This window comes from Betta splendens, chromosome 19 (genome assembly GCF_900634795.4).
Source record: "Betta splendens chromosome 19, fBetSpl5.4, whole genome shotgun sequence".
Taxonomy (NCBI): Eukaryota; Metazoa; Chordata; class Actinopteri; order Anabantiformes; family Osphronemidae; genus Betta; species Betta splendens.
The window spans coordinates 795,062-817,982 of record NC_040898.2 but is presented as its reverse complement, the minus strand read 5'-3'; the positions used below and the strand labels follow the sequence as shown (position 1 = coordinate 817,982).

The 22,921-nt window shown below is 47.9% G+C and overlaps 1 protein-coding gene across 3 annotated transcripts in view; it reads right to left on the bottom strand.

The window, feature by feature from the left end:
- The window catches only part of LOC114846296 (tight junction protein ZO-2-like), a 47,547-nt gene that overhangs the window by 2,794 nt on the left and 21,832 nt on the right, over positions 1–22,921 (bottom strand). For 2 of the 3 annotated variants that reach the window (XM_055504703.1, XM_029135132.3), the window contains exons 2-22: positions 18,884–18,937; positions 15,611–15,735; positions 15,322–15,424; positions 13,562–14,066; positions 13,299–13,402; positions 13,015–13,168; positions 10,332–10,437; positions 10,106–10,227; positions 9,864–9,927; positions 9,401–9,551; positions 9,200–9,308; positions 7,679–7,898; positions 6,435–6,619; positions 6,145–6,240; positions 5,967–6,046; positions 5,666–5,876; positions 5,482–5,582; positions 4,728–4,946; positions 2,303–2,410; positions 1,535–1,978; positions 998–1,083 (exon numbers count right to left, since the gene is read on the bottom strand). In XM_055504703.1, coding sequence (XP_055360678.1) covers positions 998–1,083; positions 1,535–1,978; positions 2,303–2,410; positions 4,728–4,946; positions 5,482–5,582; positions 5,666–5,876; positions 5,967–6,046; positions 6,145–6,240; positions 6,435–6,619; positions 7,679–7,898; positions 9,200–9,308; positions 9,401–9,551; positions 9,864–9,927; positions 10,106–10,227; positions 10,332–10,437; positions 13,015–13,168; positions 13,299–13,402; positions 13,562–14,066; positions 15,322–15,424; positions 15,611–15,735; positions 18,884–18,928 — 3,338 coding nt within the window. In that variant the 5' untranslated portion in view covers positions 18,929–18,937. The remainder of the gene's footprint in view (positions 1–997; positions 1,084–1,534; positions 1,979–2,302; positions 2,411–4,727; positions 4,947–5,481; positions 5,583–5,665; positions 5,877–5,966; positions 6,047–6,144; positions 6,241–6,434; positions 6,620–7,678; positions 7,899–9,199; positions 9,309–9,400; positions 9,552–9,863; positions 9,928–10,105; positions 10,228–10,331; positions 10,438–13,014; positions 13,169–13,298; positions 13,403–13,561; positions 14,067–15,321; positions 15,425–15,610; positions 15,736–18,883; positions 18,938–22,921) is intronic. The other variant, XM_055504704.1, reaches the window with a different exon arrangement.

Sequence of the window (22,921 nt, the reverse complement as noted above, 5' to 3'; positions counted from 1 at the left end):
CGGGCTGCAGATGTAGTGATAACAGAGTGGAGGAGACTCATGCCTCCAGAGGTTGACTGTAATGTGCAGCAGAACTGATGGGAGCTGGAGTCAGATGGCTTGGAACTCCACACACTTCAGCTGCACGTGTTACACATGTCTAATGCAGGGGGAACAAACTACGGCCAACAGCAGCCCGTGATCCAGCTTTAATTGACCCAATTAAACTTCTTCTAAAAATATACCAGAATATGGGCTGTACATGAAACCTGCTGTTATTGCACTGTTTGGTTTGAACTCTAGGTGAAGCTGTTGAGTTGATCAAGGCAGTTCCTTAAAAAAGAAAAGGAAAGCAAACTTTTCCAAACACTAAAGAAATGCAACAGAGACAGTTTTGAAACTGTGTCAAGTGCAGATAGGAGTTAAATGGGACAAGTTACTGTATGTGGAGTCACAGCAGATGGAGCGCCAGCTACGACAGGAACAAGAACAGCCTCCTTGGTCTGTGCCAAGGTGCAGCAGAGCGAGGTGAGGCAGCCAGAATGCACTGTATCATCCACCAAGAGGCTCTGAGCAGTGATGAGCACTGTAGAACGCTAAACACAACTGGACTACGAGCGTTCTTAACTGACGTGGATGCTGAACACGGGACCTGCTCTTCACTTAGAGAATAAAGCAGCTGCAGCATGGAGCTCCTCTGAGTTCAGAGGTCCACCGGTTTTTGAAGGAAAAGGACCGACGTCTCCACTGAGCGATGCTCTCTGTTTGGCAGACGTGCCGTTTGGAGCTGATCTGAGTTCAATTAGTTTAGTTTTTAGTTGAGTTGGCAAAGACCAACTCATAATAATTTTATGTTGATAGCATCTTTAAACAAATATTAGTTAACAATTCAAACTTATTTGCATAACAACCCTGAAACATAGTATATCCTTTATTTTCTACCCCTCCAGGTTTGTCAAGAAGATGTTTGGAGAATGAACTGCCAACGTTAATTTTTTATCTTCTAAAAGAAGCCTACCCAATGGGCTGAGGACGAGCGTGATCCAGCTTGGCCGTCTTCAGAGGTACCGCGTAGATGTCAGGGTGCTTCTGGGAAATTTCCAACTGGAAACACAGATTAACATGATTAAGGTGCATCATGAGTTTTATTTAGAAAACACTGCAGAATCTAATGAACTTTCCAGACTTCCAGTAGAGCTCCACATCATGGCCTCCTTCCTGCGCCTCCTTAGATAAAGCAGGGACTGAATGGACGTTCCAGCCATGTGTGTGCTGCGATATGCTGACATGTGGTTTGACTGTGTGGCTACACGTACCCTGGTGACTTCACACACTCATGGTGTTGCTAACCACTGATAATGAAGCAGGCCTGTCTGTTGAACCTTTCACATGAAGCCAGTGTAACTGACAATGACGTGTAATGGTGTTTATCCGTATTGTTACACTGTCAGCAGCTACAGACACAGTGAGCGCTCTGTCAAACACCACAACATCCTGGTCCCTGACGTCTCCTGACTGACGCTCAATGTGACACTAGTTGACTAATGGGACACACCCTGGCATTGTGGGCCTCCTGCAGTTCAAGCAGCCTTTGGGATCGGGCGAAGTGGTCCATCTTCTCAAAGGCCTCAATCTTCCCCAGGAAGGACCTCGTGGATGGATCCTGCACAGAGCCGTCACCTCTGGTGCTGGACCCAGTGGGCGGAGCCGCAGGTACCTGAACCCCAGGCTCCCTGCACTTTGGCAGGGTTGCGGCTTGGAGCCCTCCCAGGGAACGCGGTTTGCCGAAGGAGTTGAGGTGGTGACTTGGCGGCGTGGGCGGGGCTAAGCGGGAGACGGGCGGCGGGGGTTCGTTGTTGCTGCTCGCAGGACTGCTGCTGGACGGGGACTCGTAGCTTCGGCCACAACTGGGAGGCGGAGGGTTGTGTTGGCCCCGGTGGTGGTGTGGGTGGATGGCGCCTGATGGGAGGACTGGGTCATCCCTCAGAACCAGTTTGACCTGCGCATGAAGGGAACCATTAAAACATTGTTCACCGTACTGTTCCACCCAAACAGCTGCTACCAGTAGCAACTGTCTAGCACCAAGCACCTCCTTTACACTGCAGCAGCTGTGCTCCACTAGAATCAGTCCAGTCTGAGCTCCCTTCAAGACTTCATACTAGGCTCAATGCAACTGTAACCTAGTGAAGGAGGCTTAGGTGTTGTCTTAGTCTCATTGAAGCATTTTTGACCAGCCAGTGTTTTTATTTGCATAGGTGGCTTTTAATGGAGACAAGTCACGCTTCGGAAACGCCAGCAGGCGCATGAAGTGTGTGAGCCTCACCTTGTTGTCTGGAGAGAAGACGGCCGGAGGGCTGGACCGGTTGAGCACTTCACGGCTGCTCATCTTTCTCATGCGACTCCTGATGTCTGGACTGTATCTGCGCAATATCTACACACACACAAACCCACATGGTTCATACAGAACTTCCTTGACACACACATTATATCTACTTGTCCTGGGACATGTGAGCTCACAGTCTGATTCACTGGAGCTAAGCCTTTAAAAGCCAGGTGACACAACCTGAGGCATGAGCGCACACACACGCACACACGCACACACACACACACGCACACACACTAGCTTCCAATCTTTCAAGCTTCGATTGGATGAGAGCGGCACCAACTGCCTCTGAAACGCTTGAACAAAAGGAGGGTCTCCAGACGCGTTCAGTGAAAGGTCACGCAGCTGAAGACGGTGCTCGTCAGTGATCACAGTCGACGCGAGCTGGTCAAAACCTCCTTTATTTGGTGTATTAAAGTGGAAACATGAAGAATCAGCAGACAGACAGTCCAGGCATCCATCTCTCTCTCGCGTAAACAAGCCTCCTGTGACACCGTTCACTCAGTGACTCGCCTCTTAGCACTTGAGTCTGACAGTAAGCACTTTGTAACCGGTGCGGAGGTAAAGCGTGTATATTTGTATTTGATGACCATGCTGAGGCCTCTGTAGTGACTGGTTGTCATGGCAGCTGTAATCTCCTGCCTGCACTGCAGATGGCAGCACCATCCATCCATCCATCCATCCATCCATCCATTTTCCAAGCCGCTAATACGGTGTCACGGTGGTGCTGGAGCCTAACCCAGCTGGCTATGGGCGAGAGGCAGGGTACACCCTGGACGGGTCGCCAGTCCATCGCAGGGCAGCACCATCCATCCTCAGTGTAATGTGTTTTGTAGGATAGTAGTGTCTCTTTTTGGGAGTAAATGATAGGAAATTAAATCAACTTACTTCATAATAATCCTAACTCCATTTAACATGTATTCAAATAATTCTTTACCTGAGTTATGGACAGCAGCTATTCATAATTCTAATAGTAGACCACATGCACACTGAATGGGATGGTTTCACAGTGTTTGAGGTGCTTTGCTGTTTGATGCTCATAGAAAAACTAAACATGGGTTTTGATTGCTCCTGTTGATGCAGGCCTTCAAAGAAAAGGTAGGATATGAGGAACAATATCAGCTGTCCTCCACGTTGCAAAAGCATTATACTAAAGTTACTGAGGATCCACTTTTTCATTCAAAGACTAGTTCCATGAAAATCCAGTCTGAACAAACGGAGAGATTCAAATAAAAGCTGTTCAACACTATATAGATATGAAAGTGGTTGGGCTCTCTGGAAAGGTAACACTGTAGTTTTCACCAGCTGTCAGATTCACTGTAGCTATAAGAGCTAAATAGTTATACACTGTAGAACACAAAGAAATGATCTGGATTTTTCCCTTGTAAATACATGCAAATATCTCTGGCCAAACACACCAAATGACAAAAAGGATGCAAATAATAAAGCCAAATGCATTTATACAGTATATGAAGAAATTAAATACTAAGTACTAAGTACTAAAACCAATATATGGGACCTATTTCTTATAAATTTATAGTATTTCATTTTGCCCCCCCCAAAGTCCGCCTGGGCCCTGAAACAGGGCAGGTCACAACTGTGGCCTGCATCAACCTACAGACACCAGGGACGGCTCAAATGAAAGCTTACATCTGTAGAACGATGCTGTGATGCTATATTAGCCTTCACTCTAAAATGTATAAACCCTAAAAACTGAACATTGTGGATATACCGTGTGTTTTGGACCGAAAACGCTTCATTGGATTACATTTGCTGAGTCATAACGGACAGAATAAAACCACACTCAACGTGAATGGGCAACGTTTGGAGCTCAGAAGTCGTCAAAAGTAAGTCATGGAAATTTATGGACTTATGATATTGTTTTTTGAGCGTTTGGTGACTGCGCTGTGGTTGTTGTTTCTTGAAATGGTTTATACAGTCGGAAAAAGGAGAGTCTAAGCTTTCCTGTGATATGCAGCATATGCTGGTTTTAAACAATAGCGTTTTTGTCCACCGTCAGAGATTCTGACGGGCGGCGGATGCCAAGAGATAAAAAAGCCTCATGTTGTGTTCATGGCCTGTGGCTTCTCTGGAGGAATGATGACAACAGTAGTAGACAGGTAGCTAACATGCTTCACCTCCACTGCATTTGCTGCTTTTCATCAGATCTTACTCTACTGTATCAATTTGGTGAATAGTTTTACAAAACAGTGTCACACTTAATGTGATTAACGTACAGCAGAGTGAAGGGTATTTTCTACATCTACTTCCCAAGATTCATTCAAATGAACAATTTGAGCTTAATAAAACAAAGAGTTATTACAGAGCAGCAGTATGTGTGCGTGTGCGTGTGTTCTACTCTGACCTCCTCAGCTGTGACAGGTTCAGAGGAGCGGCTGATGGCAGATATGTGCATCATCTCCACGTCGGGCTCGTTGTCCGTGTAGCCCCCCCCCTCATCAGCAGTGTCGTCCATGTCGGAGGTCAGCCGGCTGTCCATGCTGAGGTAGTCGGCAGACATGGCGGATAGGAAGGACAGACGCTCCACGTCCTGACAGTCCAGGTCACTCCCTACTCCCTCCAGCTAGAAGAGACACATGATGGATCTTGGGTGTACAGGAAGGAAGGATGGACAGACGGATAGTACGAGAACAAGAGAGAAGAAAGAAAGAAAGACAAACAGAGCCGAGCTGTAGAGCACTACTGGCAGGAAGTAGAAGGACACAGTGAGCACAAGACAGGAGGTCAGGCTGCGCAGCATGAGCCCATGAGACGGAAACCGAGGGAACCATCGTGTTCTCCAGCTAAAGCCAACAGTCCAGTAGTTACAGCGCAGTGCAAACACTGAGGGCAGCTTCATTAAAGCTTTACTCCACACTGCAGCCGCGTGAGAGGCTGATTGGCTGCATGTGACGACACAGCAGCTTCTAAATGTAGAAGGGCTGAAGGCAGCTGGCGCCAGCTGCCAGCTCATGAACCTAGTGCTGCTCCTGTAAGCAGAGTGAATGTAGAGCTCAAACACTGTGTGTGTGTGTGTGTGTGTGTGTGTGTGTGTGTGTGTGTGTGTGTGTGTGTGTGTGTGTGTGTGTGTGTGTGTGTGTGTGTGTGTGTGTGTTTACCTTGCCATCAGAAACCCAGACCGGCTGCATCTGCTGCTCTCTCACAGTGTCTTTGATGCTGCCGTACCAGGCGTCATTTGAAGAGTTCAGGTCGATGGAGGCTGGAGAAAGAACCAACCAAACTCAGCCAACTGTACAGTACAGGGCACACGACACCCACAACGGCACTGACTGGTTCATCTACCGGTGAACAGGTGGCCGCAGGTCTTCCTCAGCTTGACCGCCTGCTCGTAGAGCTTGCGGGCGCTGCGGTTGGAGCTGGGGATGACCCTCTGCCTCATGGCCTTGACGCCGTGTTTGCTGTCTGGGTTAAAGAAGATAACAATGGGGTACCACTGGGTGTAGTTCAGCGTGTCCACGGCCTTGGGCGTTACATCCAGCAGGGCGTGCTTGTCCTGTGGGGGTGAGGAACAAGGACACAATGGACTCGTCAAACACCATTATTCTTATGGTTGTGCTTTACATGCTCACTGTGGCTACTGTACCTGCTCAATGATCTGTCGGATCGTGTTCAGACGCACCACACCTGAGGACTTCTCAGAACCCGCGTCCTTCGGCTCGGTTTCTAAAGCGAGAGCACGGGAATCGTGTCACCGTCATTTAGACTCCTCACGGGCAGCAGGACAAACATCAAGCAGATGCACAGAGGCCGCTGAAACCTACTGGCAATAACAAACAGGTCGGGCATCTCCGAGGCCAGTCTGTCGTTAGCAGCGTCAGCGATGGGTCCGAACAGCACCACAGGGCGCCGGAAGCCAGCTGCAGGCAAAGAGGGTGAGTAGGGGTCAGTCAGGGCGGCAACACATCCTGACAGCTACACTTACAGTAGATGAATGCCCATTATATGAAGCATCTGTTTCCACAAGTCAAACCTCTTACATGACACTTATTCCCAGAGACACCGAACCCAGTGGCTACAGTTCCCACACACGTTAGAGAGTGAAGCCTCACACCTTCTCGAAGCACCACGCGCTCATACGCTGGGAAGCGCGTGGCCAGGGTCTGTCCGCTCAGGTTCTCTCTGCTCTTCCTCAGGTCTTTCCTCTTCAGGGAGCGCTGGCCTCGCAAGCGCCAGAAGTCAGCCCGATCCCCCACAACCACTTTATGAGAGCTCTGAACACTGGACATCTGCTCGGCTCTGACACGGACGACAAAGACTGATGAGAGCAGCGCACTGAAAACGCAGAAGAAGCAGCTCGGCCAGCACTAATTTAGCACAGCACAGTGACTAAGACTAATAAAAACGCGTCAAACCCAGATTTTCTGAGTGGAGGCTCCTCCTTATCGTAGCATTTGCGACCTCCGTACGATGCCCTCACCTCACCCAGGGCTGTCCCTCACACACGCCTGCTGTATAGAAGACAGCAGGGAGACGTCGCTCCCCACGGCCGCTGTGCTCGGCTTGAGTCATGGTGAGTCTGCCTTGTCTGAGGCAGAGTCACCACCATCCAGGTGGAGCTCAGCACGCAGCCCTGCTGCTGTGTGGGTCAGGATCAGTGGTAGGAAACAAAGCTACACCATGAAACGTCCCTGCTGAGGTAAAAAAACTGCATCCTGTCCGTTTGGGCCTTTAAAGAATCTGTCTGACTGGATCATCTGGGGATGATCAGATTTCACCCAATGTAAAGTGGATTTCTAGGACAAAAGTCTTTCTTTTTGTTACTTTCTTTCCACTAAGACTCAACTGAGAAACATGTTAAGCGTTAGATATCTATATGCTTTACAGATTGGTAAATTTAATTATATATAATATACCTGTAAGGCCTATTGATTGTGACATCCCAGGCAACTTAGGGTTGAGTGTCCTACTTTAACACATACAGTAATGTGTTTGAATGGAACCAGTCTACTTACTGTTCCAAGTTATAGAAAAAGCAAAGCTAAAGCTAAGACACAGCTGCAGTCATGACTTGCTCTTGGCAAAATCAGCAGTAGCACCAGACAGCTAAGCACCCAAACAGTCTCAGCCTGAAACCTGAGCACAAAACGTCTGAAGCCCAACGAGCAGCTGGTCTGTGCTCAGGCTGCTAATGACGGCCACCAGACATGTGTGCGTGTGTGTGTGTGTGTGTGTGTGTGTGTGTGTGTGTGTGCGTGCGTGCGTGTGCATGCGTGCGTGTGTGTGTGTGTGTGCGTGCGCGCGTGGGCAGGGGGAACCCGTGGGTGGATACATCTAACAGCAGCAGAGCCACGGTACCTGCTCTTGTTGGGAATGATGCCTTTCTCCAGCAGCTGCTTGTCCTTGTCCACACGCACTGCCAGCCAGTTCCCCAGCTTGCCGTCGTACAGGGTGTCCACCACTTTGAAGATGTCCCCACGGCTGAAGGCCAGGCTCTGAGGAGTCTCCTTCTCATATTCAAAGTGGGTCCGGATGAAAAAGGAGTCTCCGCGTCCCGACACCAGGATGTCATTGTAAACTACGCACACGGATAGAAGATGTGAAGAAATAACACAACACTGTAGTGTTTCTGTCCTCCACTGCTCTAAAAGACGCCACATTCAGTCAGACTTCAGTCAGACAGAGCCCAGGAATAAAATGAAAAGCATGATAAGAACTAAAATAAATTAAAATACAGTCAGAATATTTACAATTTGAATGTGTATTAAAACATAATACTCAAATAGTTACAGTGGAACAGACGCAGATGTTCAGACTTAGAGCTGTCAGTAAAGTTCATTCACTGAACAAACACAGACGTGCAGTTACTTTAAATCTCGAAGGAACATTGATTCATTCACATTATTGTTACACAAACACAAAGCTCAACCACAAATCTTTTAATTACGCAATCAATACACAATGCACGTGTGTGATGGCTGCGTGGAAGCTCCGGGCATAATGATCTGATGTGTGTGATCCGACAAAGCGCTGACCCAGAAGCACCAAGAGTCATACTGTTATCTAGTCCAGCTCAGCGCTGTGGGCAGCAGCTGCACGCGCCGACTCTGCTGTAATTACACCATCGCTCTGATAACACACACAACTTCATATATAACCGCTACTCTGCCAAGAACCTTCAGAACCTGAAGCTACAAACGGGGACAAAGTCATACAACTAGAACAAAAGAAGGACAAAAAGCTGCACAGATGTGTGACTCAGCGTCAGTGTCACCACTGTGACCTTTCAAACACACACCATTAGCCTTCATGTTGAAGGGAGCACCCCCGACCCTCTGCATGTTTCTCAGCACAGTGGAGAGAAACATGCAGAGACTCAGTTTTTACATCAGGTCGGTTTGTGCTTCACAAATAGACGTTTCCCAATGAAAAGGCCAAAGCCGTGAAGCCTGAGGGGCCAGTCAGCAGATTATATAACACAGTTTGTGTTGCTCGTGCTCCCCGACGTGTTCCACAGCAGATCTGTGGGTGAGCCCATGTGTGTCACGGTTGACTGACCCAAAACTAGGCTGATCTGGTTTCGAAGCCTTGGGGGGAGAAAGCTGGTATCTCTATCATTACACTGCACCATCAGAGAGGGAAGCGACCACGGGTCTGAGGTCAGTGACAGCGAGGCAGAGAACACTGGTCTGGATCCCAAAGGTAGTGACTACACGCAGATCTGCTGGAGACCAGTGTTCTACTCGTACTGTCAGCAAAGTTTCAGATCACATTTCAAGTCCCTTTTTTTAAACTTCTTTGTTTGTCTTGTGAGGAGAATAAATGTGTCGTTCAGCAGATTCTGTAGCAGTAGTGGAATGGTTGTCATGGAGCTCTTACCCTCAGGTTTGCTCTGGGCCAGGATGGTGATCACTTCCCCTTTAGGAATCTCCAACAGGAACAGCACCGCTTCCTCCCTCACCACACCTTGGAAGTCCACGTTGTTCACCTTCAAGACAACAAACGGAGCGAGCGGTGAGCGCCGGGTCCGGGGTCTGGCTGACGCATCCTCCCTATGCTCAGCTGTGTCTGAGTGATTACCTTCAGGATCTGGTCTCCAACGCGCAGACCCTCCTCCTCTGCGGGACTGCCCTCCTGAACACCAGCAATGAAGATGCCCACGTCATTTCCTCCCGCCAGCCTCAGACCCACACTGTCGCCCTTCTGGAAATTCACCATCACCGTGTTGGGCCTAGAGGAGAAACACAAGCAGCCATTACCACTGGGCCTCAAACATGATGAGACAGCATTTTAAAACAGGTAGGTGCTTTGACGACACTACTGGGCTTGTGTACTAACTTCCAAAAGGCTTTTCATTGCCATTAGCATCATGTTTCTCTAGTATCTTTATTCAACTTGGTAAAAGTCCAACTGCTGTGGAGCTGGACAGGACCGACAGCACACTGATGAAACCAACCTATATTTGCATATACGCGATGGGGAAAGAAATGAAACATTGGACCGATAAAATATACTGTAGAGAAATGTGGAGAGAAGAACGCACCCATATATTTTCTCATCTTCTGGACTTGGTCGGAGGAGGATCTTTGGTGTGGTCACTGCAGCAGCTGAACATGTAAAACATCAGGATTGGTAATATTATATACATCAGACAGTAGGCCCAAGCAAATGTGAGGGAAAACAGATCGACTTAATAAGATCAGCGTGTAATCACATTTCTATATATCTATCTTTATTATATATATATATTTATAGCATATATTGCATATTCTGAGCAGACATGACAACCTGGAGGCTCCTGTGGAGGCGGCGGGTCCTTGTCCAGCTCTGTGAAGGCCTGGGGGTCTACAGGGACTCTGAATGGGGAGGCCATGGCTGACATCTTGGGCGTCCTCGTGGATTCTTCCCTATTCCAAATACAAATGTGGGTCTGTCTGTGGTTGTATTATATCAGCGAGTGTCCTCACACCAACAGACCTTCCTGCTCTTTACTCATCCAATCCCATCCTACCTGTGGTTGTCGCGCTCGTTGGAAGAATGGGAGGACAGGTCAGACTGGCGCGACCTCCTCTCCTCCGGGGGAGAATAGGAATGGTACGACTCCATCTCCGATATGTCTGACAAACAGACAAACGTCTCAGTTAGACACAAGCCAAAAGTCCTGCAGAGTGAACACTAGCACCAGAACCGCAGCAGAGAAAGGGTTGCACCAGGAAGCCCACCACCAGCTGAGTACAACGGGACAGAGGAAAGAGACGATTAGTGTTTGTCCAAATACAGCTCTACACCCCAGATAAAAGCAGCTTCCCTCAAAGCCAATGGATGGAGGCACAAACAGTCAGTGCAGAATGAGGCTTTGAATTTGGGCCAAAATGCCACGCGATTCATCAATGCAGCGAGTCAGAGAGGAGTTAGTGTGATTTAAGGGACGCTGGGCCTCGCCGCCAACCGCATTGATAAAAGGCTTTTAACAGTCAACTCAAATCAGCTTGGGTCCAAAACATTCATGTGGACTGACCAAAAGAACAGGTCGAATTCAAAACAAAATTGAGTTTATCCCTAGAAAGAACAAGACATGAGGACAGTGGTGGAATGTGAGCTGCTCTGTGAAGCAGCGGCTGCTGAGCTCAGACAGAGCCTGGCCTTCATTCAGCATGTGACTGTTGCAGATTGTTTTGCTTCGGCTGCTTTTATCGGTGTGGCACTCTGAGGCTGGAGATGGAAGCCTTGACAGAAGCCTGCACACGACTAACTAGGAACAAAAACACCTGAGTGAGAGGACGAACCGAGAGCAGGCAGGAGACAGAGAAATACATTAGCCCAGAATAATGTATCCCTCAGAGCGCGACGGAGTCAGAGTCTGTTACTGTACCACCTTCAGCAGGACTTCCCTTCAGCGTTTGGACCTGTTATAGAGCAGCAGTTAGAGGGCGGATGGACCGGTGACAGGCTGCTAGTCCTACATCTACATGAGCCCATCAGAACCTTTAGCTTCCAACAGCTGTTCTGCATGCAGAGGTTGTGATGCCTCAAAGGGGAGAATGATGCAACACACAAATGTGATGGTAGATCGGCTCAATGGCTGGTTCCCACAGGATCAGGAGAACTCCAAGCACAGACACACTCACGTGACCTTAAATTTCATGCCTATGATATTTTTTTTTACTGCCATTAAGAATCTGTGTTCCACGTGTTTTAATGGACAGTCAGAGTCAGAGACTGCTTCAGTCCAAAGTCACTGTAGTTGATCTTTACCAAAACTCTACGTAACTAACAACAGAGCAGCGATGTCTAGCCAGCTACCGCTGACAGACACAGCAGCAGGAACACGTCCTCGAAACCCTCCTCTATGTTCTAGACTGGGTTTACTATAGAACTGATGTGAACTGTATGTGGTAGACGCTAAGTTAGTTGTGCTCATCCAAGGAAATACTGCTGGACGACTGCAGCAGGATCCGGTGTTCCTCCTCCAGACACACTCAAATCCTGCTGCAGCTTTCAACCACTGCAGAGTTATGCTGACATCACCAGGTGGTGGCATAAGACATGGTGATGTACTTGTGTGACATGGAAACAGACGAGTGATGGAGGTTCAGACCTGGACAAACAATGAGGAGCTGCTCAGCGTTAGGACAAAGTATTAATGTGTTATTGCTCTGAATGTTGAACAAGCATCTTACCCACTTCATGAGCCACACTTTGTCATGCAACATTCTGTGTTCACAGAAATAAACCGTCACCCGTCGTCTGGAACATCATCATATTCACATTGGCCAATGTTACAACAAATCACATTCACCTCAAGGCAGCATGTGAACCTTTACCACTGTGATTACTGAGCTTAATGAATGACACAGTCCAGTGTGTGTATGAATTAAAATGTATTTATTCATTAAAGAAAGGGATTTCGTATTTAAACGTTAAATGAGTCATAGCAGTATAAAGAGAAGTGAAAAAGGTGTGAGAGCTTTACAACTTAGTCAGGTTGTGTCACAGTTCAGAGAAAGGCAACATGTTACACATGCTGTGTCTTGGCTGGTCCTTCATCTAAAAGTATGACATTTTATCTGGAAGAGAAAACACAAACAAAGATTGCACTTTTGAGCGACTGCACATCGCTTCTGTAGATGAGCAGTTTCAAATCAATCAGATTGTGGTCAGTTCAACAACAACTCAAAGGCCTGAGGGCTTCTGTCACCTGAAGCATCTTGTTTCGCTCACATCCTGAGACTTTAGTGTCACAGATGAGGACGAGGAGCTGCTGCGTGCGTCTGGCTGCTTTTAACTCATTGCATCTCAGTTTTCTTGTGTTCTATTCACTATACTATATCTAGTTGTGAGGACTAAGCTCCTTCATACAAGACGATTAGTTTCACCCCTGTATCTGATTCAAACCTATCATCAGATTCCTGTTCTACTTATTATGACTATAATCAATAAGTTCTGTTTCCTTTGATTCAGTGTCAACAGCATTTGTTTTAACGATGACTTTATTGACTATGAAATTATTTTTAGCTCTGTATAATTGACTAATAAAGCAATGTTTAACTAGACACTGGCTGTATTGAACTAATATCAACTAAAAAGGACAGTCCCTCTGATTTCTCTGTTAAACAGGTCTCACACTCTGACCTGTGGGAGAGACGTCACACCAACCCGGGGGTTTGGACGCTCCCTGGACACCAGTGACTTACCATCATTGTCAGAATCAGAGTCTGCCAGTGGGGGGATGCGGACGAGGATCTGGCGCTGGTCTCTCTGGACCACCAGCTGCAGCTTCCCTCTGGACTTTTCTATCAGCTTCCCGGCATCGTGCAGAGACAGGTTCTCCGTGACTGTGCCGTTAATCTGAGCGCATGCAGACAGTCAGGGCAATAGGTGAATACTACACATAGGGATGATGACCCAACATATTATGGCGAGCCGTTTGGAGAAGAGTCTTTACTGGATGTGTTTGTGTGACTGTAAACACGTCTACCTTGAGGATGATGTCTCCCTCATGCAGGTTCCCGTCCTTGGCAGCCAGGCCAGTGCTGCTCATCTGTTTGATGAAGATCTGACTCCCCAGACGAAGGCCGTACTCTTTAAGACACCCAGAGCCCCACAGTTACTGGAGCTCATACAGGCAGCAGCGTTAGCGTATGCAGTGCTTCTCAGCAGAGGCCAGGATTCACCAGGTCACTCATTAAGCAGTGATTTACCAAAGTCAGTGTAAGACTGGGATAAAAGAGGTGCCCCTACCTTCACTGGGGCGGTTCTTTACCAGAAGGACATTGACAGGCTTCTCCAGCGGCTCCAGCTCTCTGGAAGGCTCTGGGGACGGGTCATTGAGCCGGTCCCTGCTCCTGTACCTCCCTCCTACTCCTCCCCGCTCATACTTGTCCTCCATGCGGTAGCTGTCCCCAGGGCTGCGTCCGCGGCTGCGGTACCTCTGGCGGTCTGCGCTGCTGTCCAGGGCTCGTCCCCGGCTGCCATCTCTCCTGGATCTGTCCGGGCTGGGCGAGGATCTGTCCTGGCTCCTCCCACGGCTCTTTCCCCTCTGGTTGTAGTCTTGTCCGCCCTTGTACTGAGGTTCCAGGTATCCTTTATTGTCAGAGGTGTGGTCCCGGGCCTCATCGCGGTACCAGCCGTTGTCGTTGTCAGCGTCATAGTAGTGGGTGGAGGGGGCGTATTCTCGACTTTCTCCACTCGGGGAGGGGGGCTGTTTCAGGGAGTGAACCGCCACCTTACGGGGTCTCTTCACCATCTGACATGAAAACAAAACAAACACACACAGGTTTTTCAAATACAGCTACCATGTTGGTTCATTGACTGGTTTAGACAGGAAAAAAGCCCCTTGAGGTAAACACATCATATTCACAAATAATGAGCACGAGGATTGAACATGTTATTGTGGAATGCGACAGTGCTGTGTTTAACTAAACCCTTAGATTGAACTACATGTTCCATGGGGTCCTGGGATGGAATTTGTTGCTAAAGGATTGAACTGAATTCAACTGTGATTGGCTTCCAGGTAGAGAACCCCTCATCACCATCATCTACCCGTCTCCTACAAAGCACCAGGCATTTACTATCACTGCCATCTAGAACTACAGCATGGCTGCAACATGCTGAATTGCCGGTGTATGAAATATACTGGATAAACATAGCTGCCTTGTCTGAATTAAAGGGTTGTGGCATGCATACCCAATTCCTAATCCTCCTAACTTTGTTTTTAGAGAAACCAGGGCACAGAGATGTTGAGTGAAAGGTTTATTCAACAAGACAAAAAACGTGCTAAAAAAAGAAAGCAAGCTTTAAACTAGAAGGCTTCTATTTCAGACTCACTCAGACAGGAGTGGGAGTGGACCTACTGTCCTGAAGGCAGTGATTCAAGTCAGCCAATCAGATTCCCTCTTTATGTCAGGCTTTTATATTTAACTGTGTACAGCGGTGAGATCAGCCCACTTCCAGTGACGCTGCTTTTAGAGCTGCAGCCACGCTGAAAACCTCAGATATTAGTGTTTATCCAGGCAGTGGCTCTGTTTGTTACAGCTTTAGTTTCCCCAGATCGCTCCTCACAGGAGGAGTTAAATATTAAAGACGTAAAGCACAGAGTACGCTGTACACAGCACAGAGATCCAAAAGGAAAAGGCTTCAGCCCAAGAGGTGAGGAGATGTAGTGACGAGCTTTGGGTCAAAGAGTGAATGACCAACGCAACCCCAGAAATAGCACATGTCTGCAACCGCGAGGCTTGTTTCTACCGTTTACTGCCTGAAGCTTTACTGGCAGTAGAAGTGGCAGAGACGTAATTCTGTCTTTAACATATACATCAGTATTCAAGAAATACCTGTAGATCCGGTAAATGGGTAGTGTACTGTAGCTGGAGGTTACATGAACACTCATTAAACACCATCACTTATGACTAAATCATCTGCTGCAGTAGATACTGACACATTCAAACATACTGACAATAATAATAATAATGTACAGACAGTGTGTGGTTCATGCTCATACTTACTATTTTGGCCACTTTGCCACATTTGCGGAGGGACTGCACAGCGAATGAATGAGGCACGTTGTCCATGGGGATGGCGTTGACCTGAATGACGTGATCATTCTCACTGGAAAAAGACACAAACGACACAATATCAGAACAACAATCAAGCCCAGAGTCGTGCTAGCTGGTATAGCTGCACAGGACCCTCTGTTTCTTGGGCTGGCTTCTAACCAGTACCACCAGTATAGAGCATGTTACCCAGTCCAGTGTATTGTCCCTTGAGGAGGATTGTGCTCACGTTCAGACTTACAAGAGTAACCCGTCGGCCGGGCCTCCCTGCAGCACGTCTGACACGATGATCGACGTCTCACCGTTGTCCACATTGGGGTTGTCTCGTCCACCCGACACAGCTATGCCAAAGCCCATCTTAGCATCCTACAGACAAGACAAAGAGACTAATAACTCCCCACCACTAATCACATGTTCTGGGAAAATATGTTCTAATTTATTTGACAAAAATACTAAATTTACAACTAATACAATATAAAATTCTTCATAGAACACATTATACAGGAAAAAGGATGTTCCAAATGGGTCTCACAAACTCGAATATTTGCCCTCATTGTACAGATACCACAGCAGATAGATAAGTACATGCATTCTGGTCACGTTCACCTGTGCAGCAATATTGGCAAAGAGTATGTGAACACCTGTCCACCCGGTTAAGCTGTCTGGAGCTCTGGTGCTGCGTCATGTCTGGCGCGGTGGTGGGGGGGTGACTGGTGGTTGGGAGTGCCTGCCTACCTAAGGAACCGGGACACATGGGTCCCCCACGGTGGGGGTATGGTGGCCGCTGGGACCGGCAGTCCGGTGCCGGAGTAGGGCCATTTTGAGGGTTAGCGTGTGCCTGTCTCTATCAGAGGTGGGCCTCCCTGCCAGTGTGCAGGGGCAGACCTAGGAGTTGAGACCTGGGTACCCTGTGTTCGGGGGGGTCCCTTTGAGGTGCCTGCCTGTGCCCAGAGGGGTGTCTCTCCCCTGGGACCCTGCCCCTGCTCGGTTGGGGCGCTGCCTGCCCTAGTGGTCTGACGCCCTCTGGTAACTGCTCAGGACCGGAGCTACTGGAAAGTGGTTCCACCAAACCGTCCCTCCCAAGTGGGATGCTCTGCATTTTTAATTGCTTCCCTGAGGGGTCCAGCATCAAAGTTCCTAATACCGAGCCACATACACATACATTCAGGGCCAGCTGTGGCCTTGCCCCACTGGCCCTGTTAGAGAGATCACAACTCAGTTTTACCACCCATCCCCTTCTTGGGTGGTCTCTTTTCTGCCGGCCTTGTGTTGTGGGCCGGGGTGCTGGGGGATACGGTCGGGCCAATGGGGTAGGCCCCGCTCTGCTCGTGTAGGGGTGGTGGACTGGGCGTGGGTCCCACTCTGGGCACGGGGGCATCTCCTGGCGGGCTCCCTACGGACCATGGGTCCTCGGGCTCCACTCTTTCAGGCCGACCCTCCCACCGGGGGGAGTGTTTGCCCCTGGTTCTCATGGGGCGGACAGCGTTGACCCCCGGTGGCCCACTCTGACTTCGGGTGCTGTCTCTGTGGCTGCTGCAGCTCTGCCTGGGGGGCTCTGTGTGGGCGGCTTGGGTCGCAACACCTGCCCTCCTGGAACTGAAGGTGTGTGGGCTCCCTGGCTGCTAGGATTCTTTCCTCTGCCTGTTGGATGGGCGTAGTGGCCGAGCCCCTCACATCACCCTGGCTTCCACAAGTGGCATTGTTCATGCACCAACGTCTGCCTCACCCTTTGGGTGAATAATGTTAAGCTACAGCTTTACTAACCTTGTAGTGGGACACTCAACACCTGAGCTGATAAACAGGCTTTTTAAACCTAGCTGTAGGTTTTACTGGTACTTATCACTAACAATATAAATTATGTGTGAATATGGTAGCTGTGGTGTTGTATGCCATGGCTATTATTAACTATTATGAGATTATGTAAAATAATGCATATGTGTATGAATATCATATATGTTTATGTTTGTATGTAGTGTGTGCACATACCTTAACACTATTATTGGTATAAATATTTATTTCAAAGTACAGCAGTTGTTTAATTATTAATCAAGAAGAGTATATATATTTGAACTGCTGGACGGGACACAAAAAAACTACAACAAGAACTGATTGCGAGATTCATTTTGTGAATGCACTGAATACAAACATTTTGATGACCTACATACACTAAATGCTTTTACTCCCAGCACAATTTATCTTGGGTGATTAAAGTGGCTGTATTTTGCTCCAATTAAGTAATTTTAAATGCAAAGAACTTACATGTCATGTTGCATCCTTATGAATCTAGTACTGCTCTTACCCCCCTTGTCACTGTGATTGGCAGCTAGTGGCCCAGCTGGAACACAGCCTGTATCCAGCGTGTTGGGGACAACTAAGCTGAAAAGCCTGCTACTGTACGTACTGCGGCAGTGAACACACAGGAGCCTTCAAAGCCTCTGGGAATCTACGGCTCCAGATACATTTTCTGTCACTGTGCTGGATGTGTGCATGGGTTCCCAGGCTGGGGGCATGAGCTACTGCCAGGGTGGTGCTGGTTCTGGTACAGCTGGTGTTGCTGCCTAATGCTCCTCCCTGGTTTTCTTTCCCTGCACTCCTGTAATCAGCGATGGGTGGAGCGAGGATGACTGGAAAACAACTGACAGCATGTTACATGCTGTGGTGCTGCCTTGGCCTGCTCCACCCACTAGCAGTGAACAGGCACTATGGCTAAAAACACAACCAGCAAGGCAGGAAGTGAAGGGAGGAGGATGCGTCAGAACCGCTCCATTATAAAAGGAGGACATCGTTGGGTTACTTCTTCATCCCTGATTAGTTGTACTGAATAAGGGACAAAGGTTGTGAATGTGTTTTTGCGTCGGACCATATTGACAGAGTCATTGAGCACAGAGTAGAGGCAGAGGAGACGTGGTGGGGGAGCCAGCGTCGGGTCACAGCTATTTTTAGAAGAATGTTAATTTGCATTGTAGAAATCTGGCTTGGCAGAAAAACCAGCATGTTTCCTGCCGCTGGACGGCAAACACATCTAGCTCATAGAACCAACCTGAAACTGTGCTCTGAGTGCAGAGTAGCATGCAGCAGCTTAAAGTGCCAGATCAGCTGTTGCACCACTAATTTAAAACAACATGTCGTGAAAACAAATTTAAAACAACATGCCTTTAAATACTAAACTTAACTAATTAATTAGGAAATACAGAAACACGGCAGCATCTAGTAGGACTGACTGAACAAGAAGACAGTTTGTTGGATCATGGACAACTGGGATTTACACTAAACTAAACCTATTTGAGAACAGCAGTGATAATATTTAAATGTTTGCTTCATGTTCATGTGCGGTGATGACAGGACACTGGCAGTCACTTCCTCTTGTGCCAACTGTGGCCTCCAGCTTGTGTACATCCACAGCAGTGGTGCACATGGAGCAGTATTGTTGGTCACGAGAAAGCAGTTGTGAATCGTGAGGCGTGGTTTTTTTTCCAGGTAGATGAACATATTTAAGTGAAGTGCATGAACTCACGCGGTGCAGGGTGACTGTGTACTGCTCCCACACCGTCTCCTCCATCCCTGAGCTCTGTAGGAAACACAGACACAACGTGGTCAGCAAACATCAGACATTCAGTAGCAAAAGTGAGACTGTGACTGTCATTAGTACCAGATCTTCAATTAGTGGAACAACATCTCTGTAATATGTCCTAGATGTATTAACCCATTGTAGGAAAATCTACTGATCAGTCTGTTTCATGGGGAAGTTATTCCTAGTTAAACCTTTAAATTGACATATTAACCATCAGATCTTCCTGATCCTTCTGCTTTTTGTACTAAAACAGGTTCTGATGATCCAGGTCCATCGGCCTGGTGCTGCCTGATGGATTAATGCTTTAGAAAACCTTCACATTTAAGAAAACAGCCTAGTTATCTGACATTTCTTGAGGGTGTCACAGTGAGGAAGCAGCATCATGTGGAGCAGCATCAGCCGCTGCTCCAGAACAAGTCGTCCTGTACGGTTTTGTGAGATAAGTTTAGACAGTGATGAGGGGCATCACCCCCAGAAACAAAACTCAGTGGACCAAACAGACCAAACTGTGAATGTCTGCTAAATAGATGCAGCATTCTCCATGTCGGACACATAATGCTCCCGATGATCTATTTAATTAGCCAATTAAAACCAAACAACCTGTCGTTGTGAAAGATTAACAGTTAAATGGTCAAGTCTACAAACACACCCACGTGAATCCAGGCCACAGTAACAGACATAGAGGTGAGGAGTGCTAGTTCACGGTTCAAGGACTTACTGATCTAAACACAAGTAAAAGAGATGCGTGTGATGAATATTACATAAATGAGCTATAGGCTCCTCTGGCTCTGCATCTATAAAAGCTTCACTTATAATGAGAGGATGCACTCATCCAGTTTAGCTCCAATGAGCCCAAAACTGTCACGTCTGCAGGCAAAACAGGCACCAAGTGTGTAACTCAACATGATCTACTGTAGCAACCCGAATAAAGCTAGTCGTCACATGCAGGATTCATGCATATGGACACGCAGCTCCAGGAAAACAATCACAGCGCTGTGTGTGGTCCTGATGGGACCACCGTTCTACGCCGCTGCTCCCGTCCCCCTCACCTCACCGCTCCCCCCTCTCTTATAGTAGTTAGTGGTGTGTTGGCTGAGCCCCGCGAGCAGCACTGCTCAGCCTCAGCTGCTTGTGAGCAGAGGAGAAGCAGGTGTGGCTGTTTGAGGTAAGAGCCAGACCAGGACCAGAGGTCTGTACTGGCAGCGCTGTAGGAGTCGGCCTCGCAGCCGAGGCTGCGTGAACAGGTTAATATTAATGTCATTGTTCAGTCCTGAAAGCCCAACATCAGTTCCTCAGCTACTAGGCTGGAATAAACAGTGGAATGTGCTTCAGATGTTTTTGGTGGATGGCAGGGTTTGAGGTTAGGGTGTGGAGCTAGACAATGCATTATGCAAATGACAGGGCCTATATAAAACCATGGGTGTGTTCAGTAAGGGTCAGCTCATGCTTCCTGCATGGATGACTATGAACTATTTATGATCACGTCCTCGACTGAACAGCTGCTGAGCAGGTTCACACGTTATTCTATTACATTTTAATGTTGCTCAGCTAAATACCAGACTGTTGTTCCTTTTGTCCCCTGGCTGGTGTGAATAAAAGCACATCCTTGTTCACAGTCCATGTCCGTCCCACAGCAAAAGATGATGACTTACTTTTGCTGCATCAAGAACTTTTTAGTCCCCTGAGTCCTGACCCAAAAACACTTCATCTGAGCCGCGTCACTCTGCTGTGATTGAAGAGGAGACGGACCTCACCGTAACCTTGGCAATAATATACAGCACTTCACAGCCTGCACTACGAGCCCCGGACCAGCAGACACCAGCTTGCTCCTGCTGTAGGAACGGATGAGAACAATGGGAGCTTAGCAGAACCATCTGATCAGAACCATTAAAGAATTCCAGCACTTTGTCATAAGCTTCAGCGCTATCGTTGTGTCTTAGTAACAGTTGATAATATAAAGGGTGAACATCAGAATGGCTTTCAAATAAATAAATAATATATTTAGATACAGATGTTGCATTCATTGAAAACACATGCTGATGTTTTGTAAGTCAGGTTCTACAAACTGAAAGACTGTACTTTGATGCTGAAAAAAAACTGAAAATCTGATATTTTTCAAGCCTTGATTTTTCTTCCTGCTACATCGGAGCCATGTTTTATACTCGGAGCCATGTTTTATACATGGAGCCATGTCAAACGAGCTTTTAATAGCTACATTTAGCTTTTTATGAATGAGCTTTTCAAATCATACACCACAGATCTATTACACATGACCTCATGCGGAGGGAGGCACTACGATGAGATTCTATGACTTTCACTTCATTAACTTTAGTGGGAATCACAGGGATGTGTGGATACACACATACAGAACTGCTGTCTGATTTGTCTCATTATAGATGAGGCGCTGAAGCTGGGATCCAGAACCCGGACCCAAGCACCAACTCTTTATAACCTGAGGAACACCAATGCTAAACTTTACTCAATTTGAGACTGAGGATTTTAAAACTACAGATTAAAAGTAAATCATAGAAAACACATTAGGACATTAAGTTTAAATGCTCGTGTTCAGTTATTAATTATTTGACATGGAATAGAAATGAGCCCTTGAGCCACTGAGTCTGTGAGCAGCATCACATGCACAAGCAGCTACAGAGCCACGAGTATCACAGGCATCGTCATCGTATCATAGTCACGGAAGCAGCCTAGAAGACGAGTGTTACGCGAGCGCCTGACATTTACTAATCATGACACACAGACACACACCAACACACTGTTAAATGTCACCAACTGATGTTATCATCACTGAACGTCGTCACCTCAGAACACACACACACACACACACACACACAGATTCCGATTATCTACGAGACCTATTACAGCAAACACTACTCGGCAAGTGTGACAACAATCCAAGAACTGAGTTCAAACAAAAGAAATACAGCAACGACTTTACATGAATCACTGCAATAGATACTTTACTAAATGGTTGACAAAGAACTGAGCTGAAAACAAGAGATTGCTTCACAGTCATCCCGTCCAAAACAAACTTTCCGCTGCTAATTTAAAAGCTACGAGTCCAATTCACAACCCAGCAGTGACAAACAAATCCAGTAACAACTTTGCTGACGGACAGTCATTTAGTCCAAGGCAGATATTAACAATCAGTCCCATCACAGTAAAAAGCCCCAAACACAATCAGCCTCTGACGTTCTGCAGAGTAAGTCCCAAAGCGACCTTTAATTCTAGCGCACAGCACACTGCTCCATCCGTTCGGCATGCATCGTGTCCCACCAGTTTCAGCAGACAGGAGCTCCCAGCAGGTGCGTAGAGGACCACCAGGCTGCCTCTGAGCTGGTCTGTGTCCACCCCCCTCAGCTGGATCCAGGCCCCCCCACTGTCGCCTCGGCCTCGCCCGTCCCTGGAGCCCTCCGCGGCCTCCAGCTTGCCCGTCTCCGCCTGCCTGCGCAGGTGCCAGCTGGAGTAGCCAGCACAGCAGCCGGTCGGCAGCCATTCCAGACTCATGGCCAGTGAAGGAGGTTCCTCACCGGTCCAGTGAACGGAGCGGCAGCGGCCCCTCTGCTAGGGCAGACCCACACCTCCATAAAGTACAGACGTGCCTCAGCATAAGCATGTTGGGGCTGAGTGTGGGTCGTTTACACAGCATCAGAGAGCAGGCGTCCCACGAGAGCGAGTGCCTAACCTTCCTGCCTCTGTGTCCTACCTCCAATCTGGATAAGCCTATGCAGTGGTGGATTAGCCTAGCCCCCGGGGGGGTGGGGTGCTAAAAATAACAGCAGACTTACAGCGCCACCTCCACCTCCTCCTAGCGTCGTCCCGCGAAGAGACCTGAGGGTTTGAACTGCGCTCCTCCACTTCCTGCGCAGGCCGGATGACATGGCCAGTTAAGAGTGGGATTCACAGGTTCAAAGGGAGAGCCAGGCTGGAGAGCTGCCCAGCAGAGCACTCTGCCTGTCCTCCCTC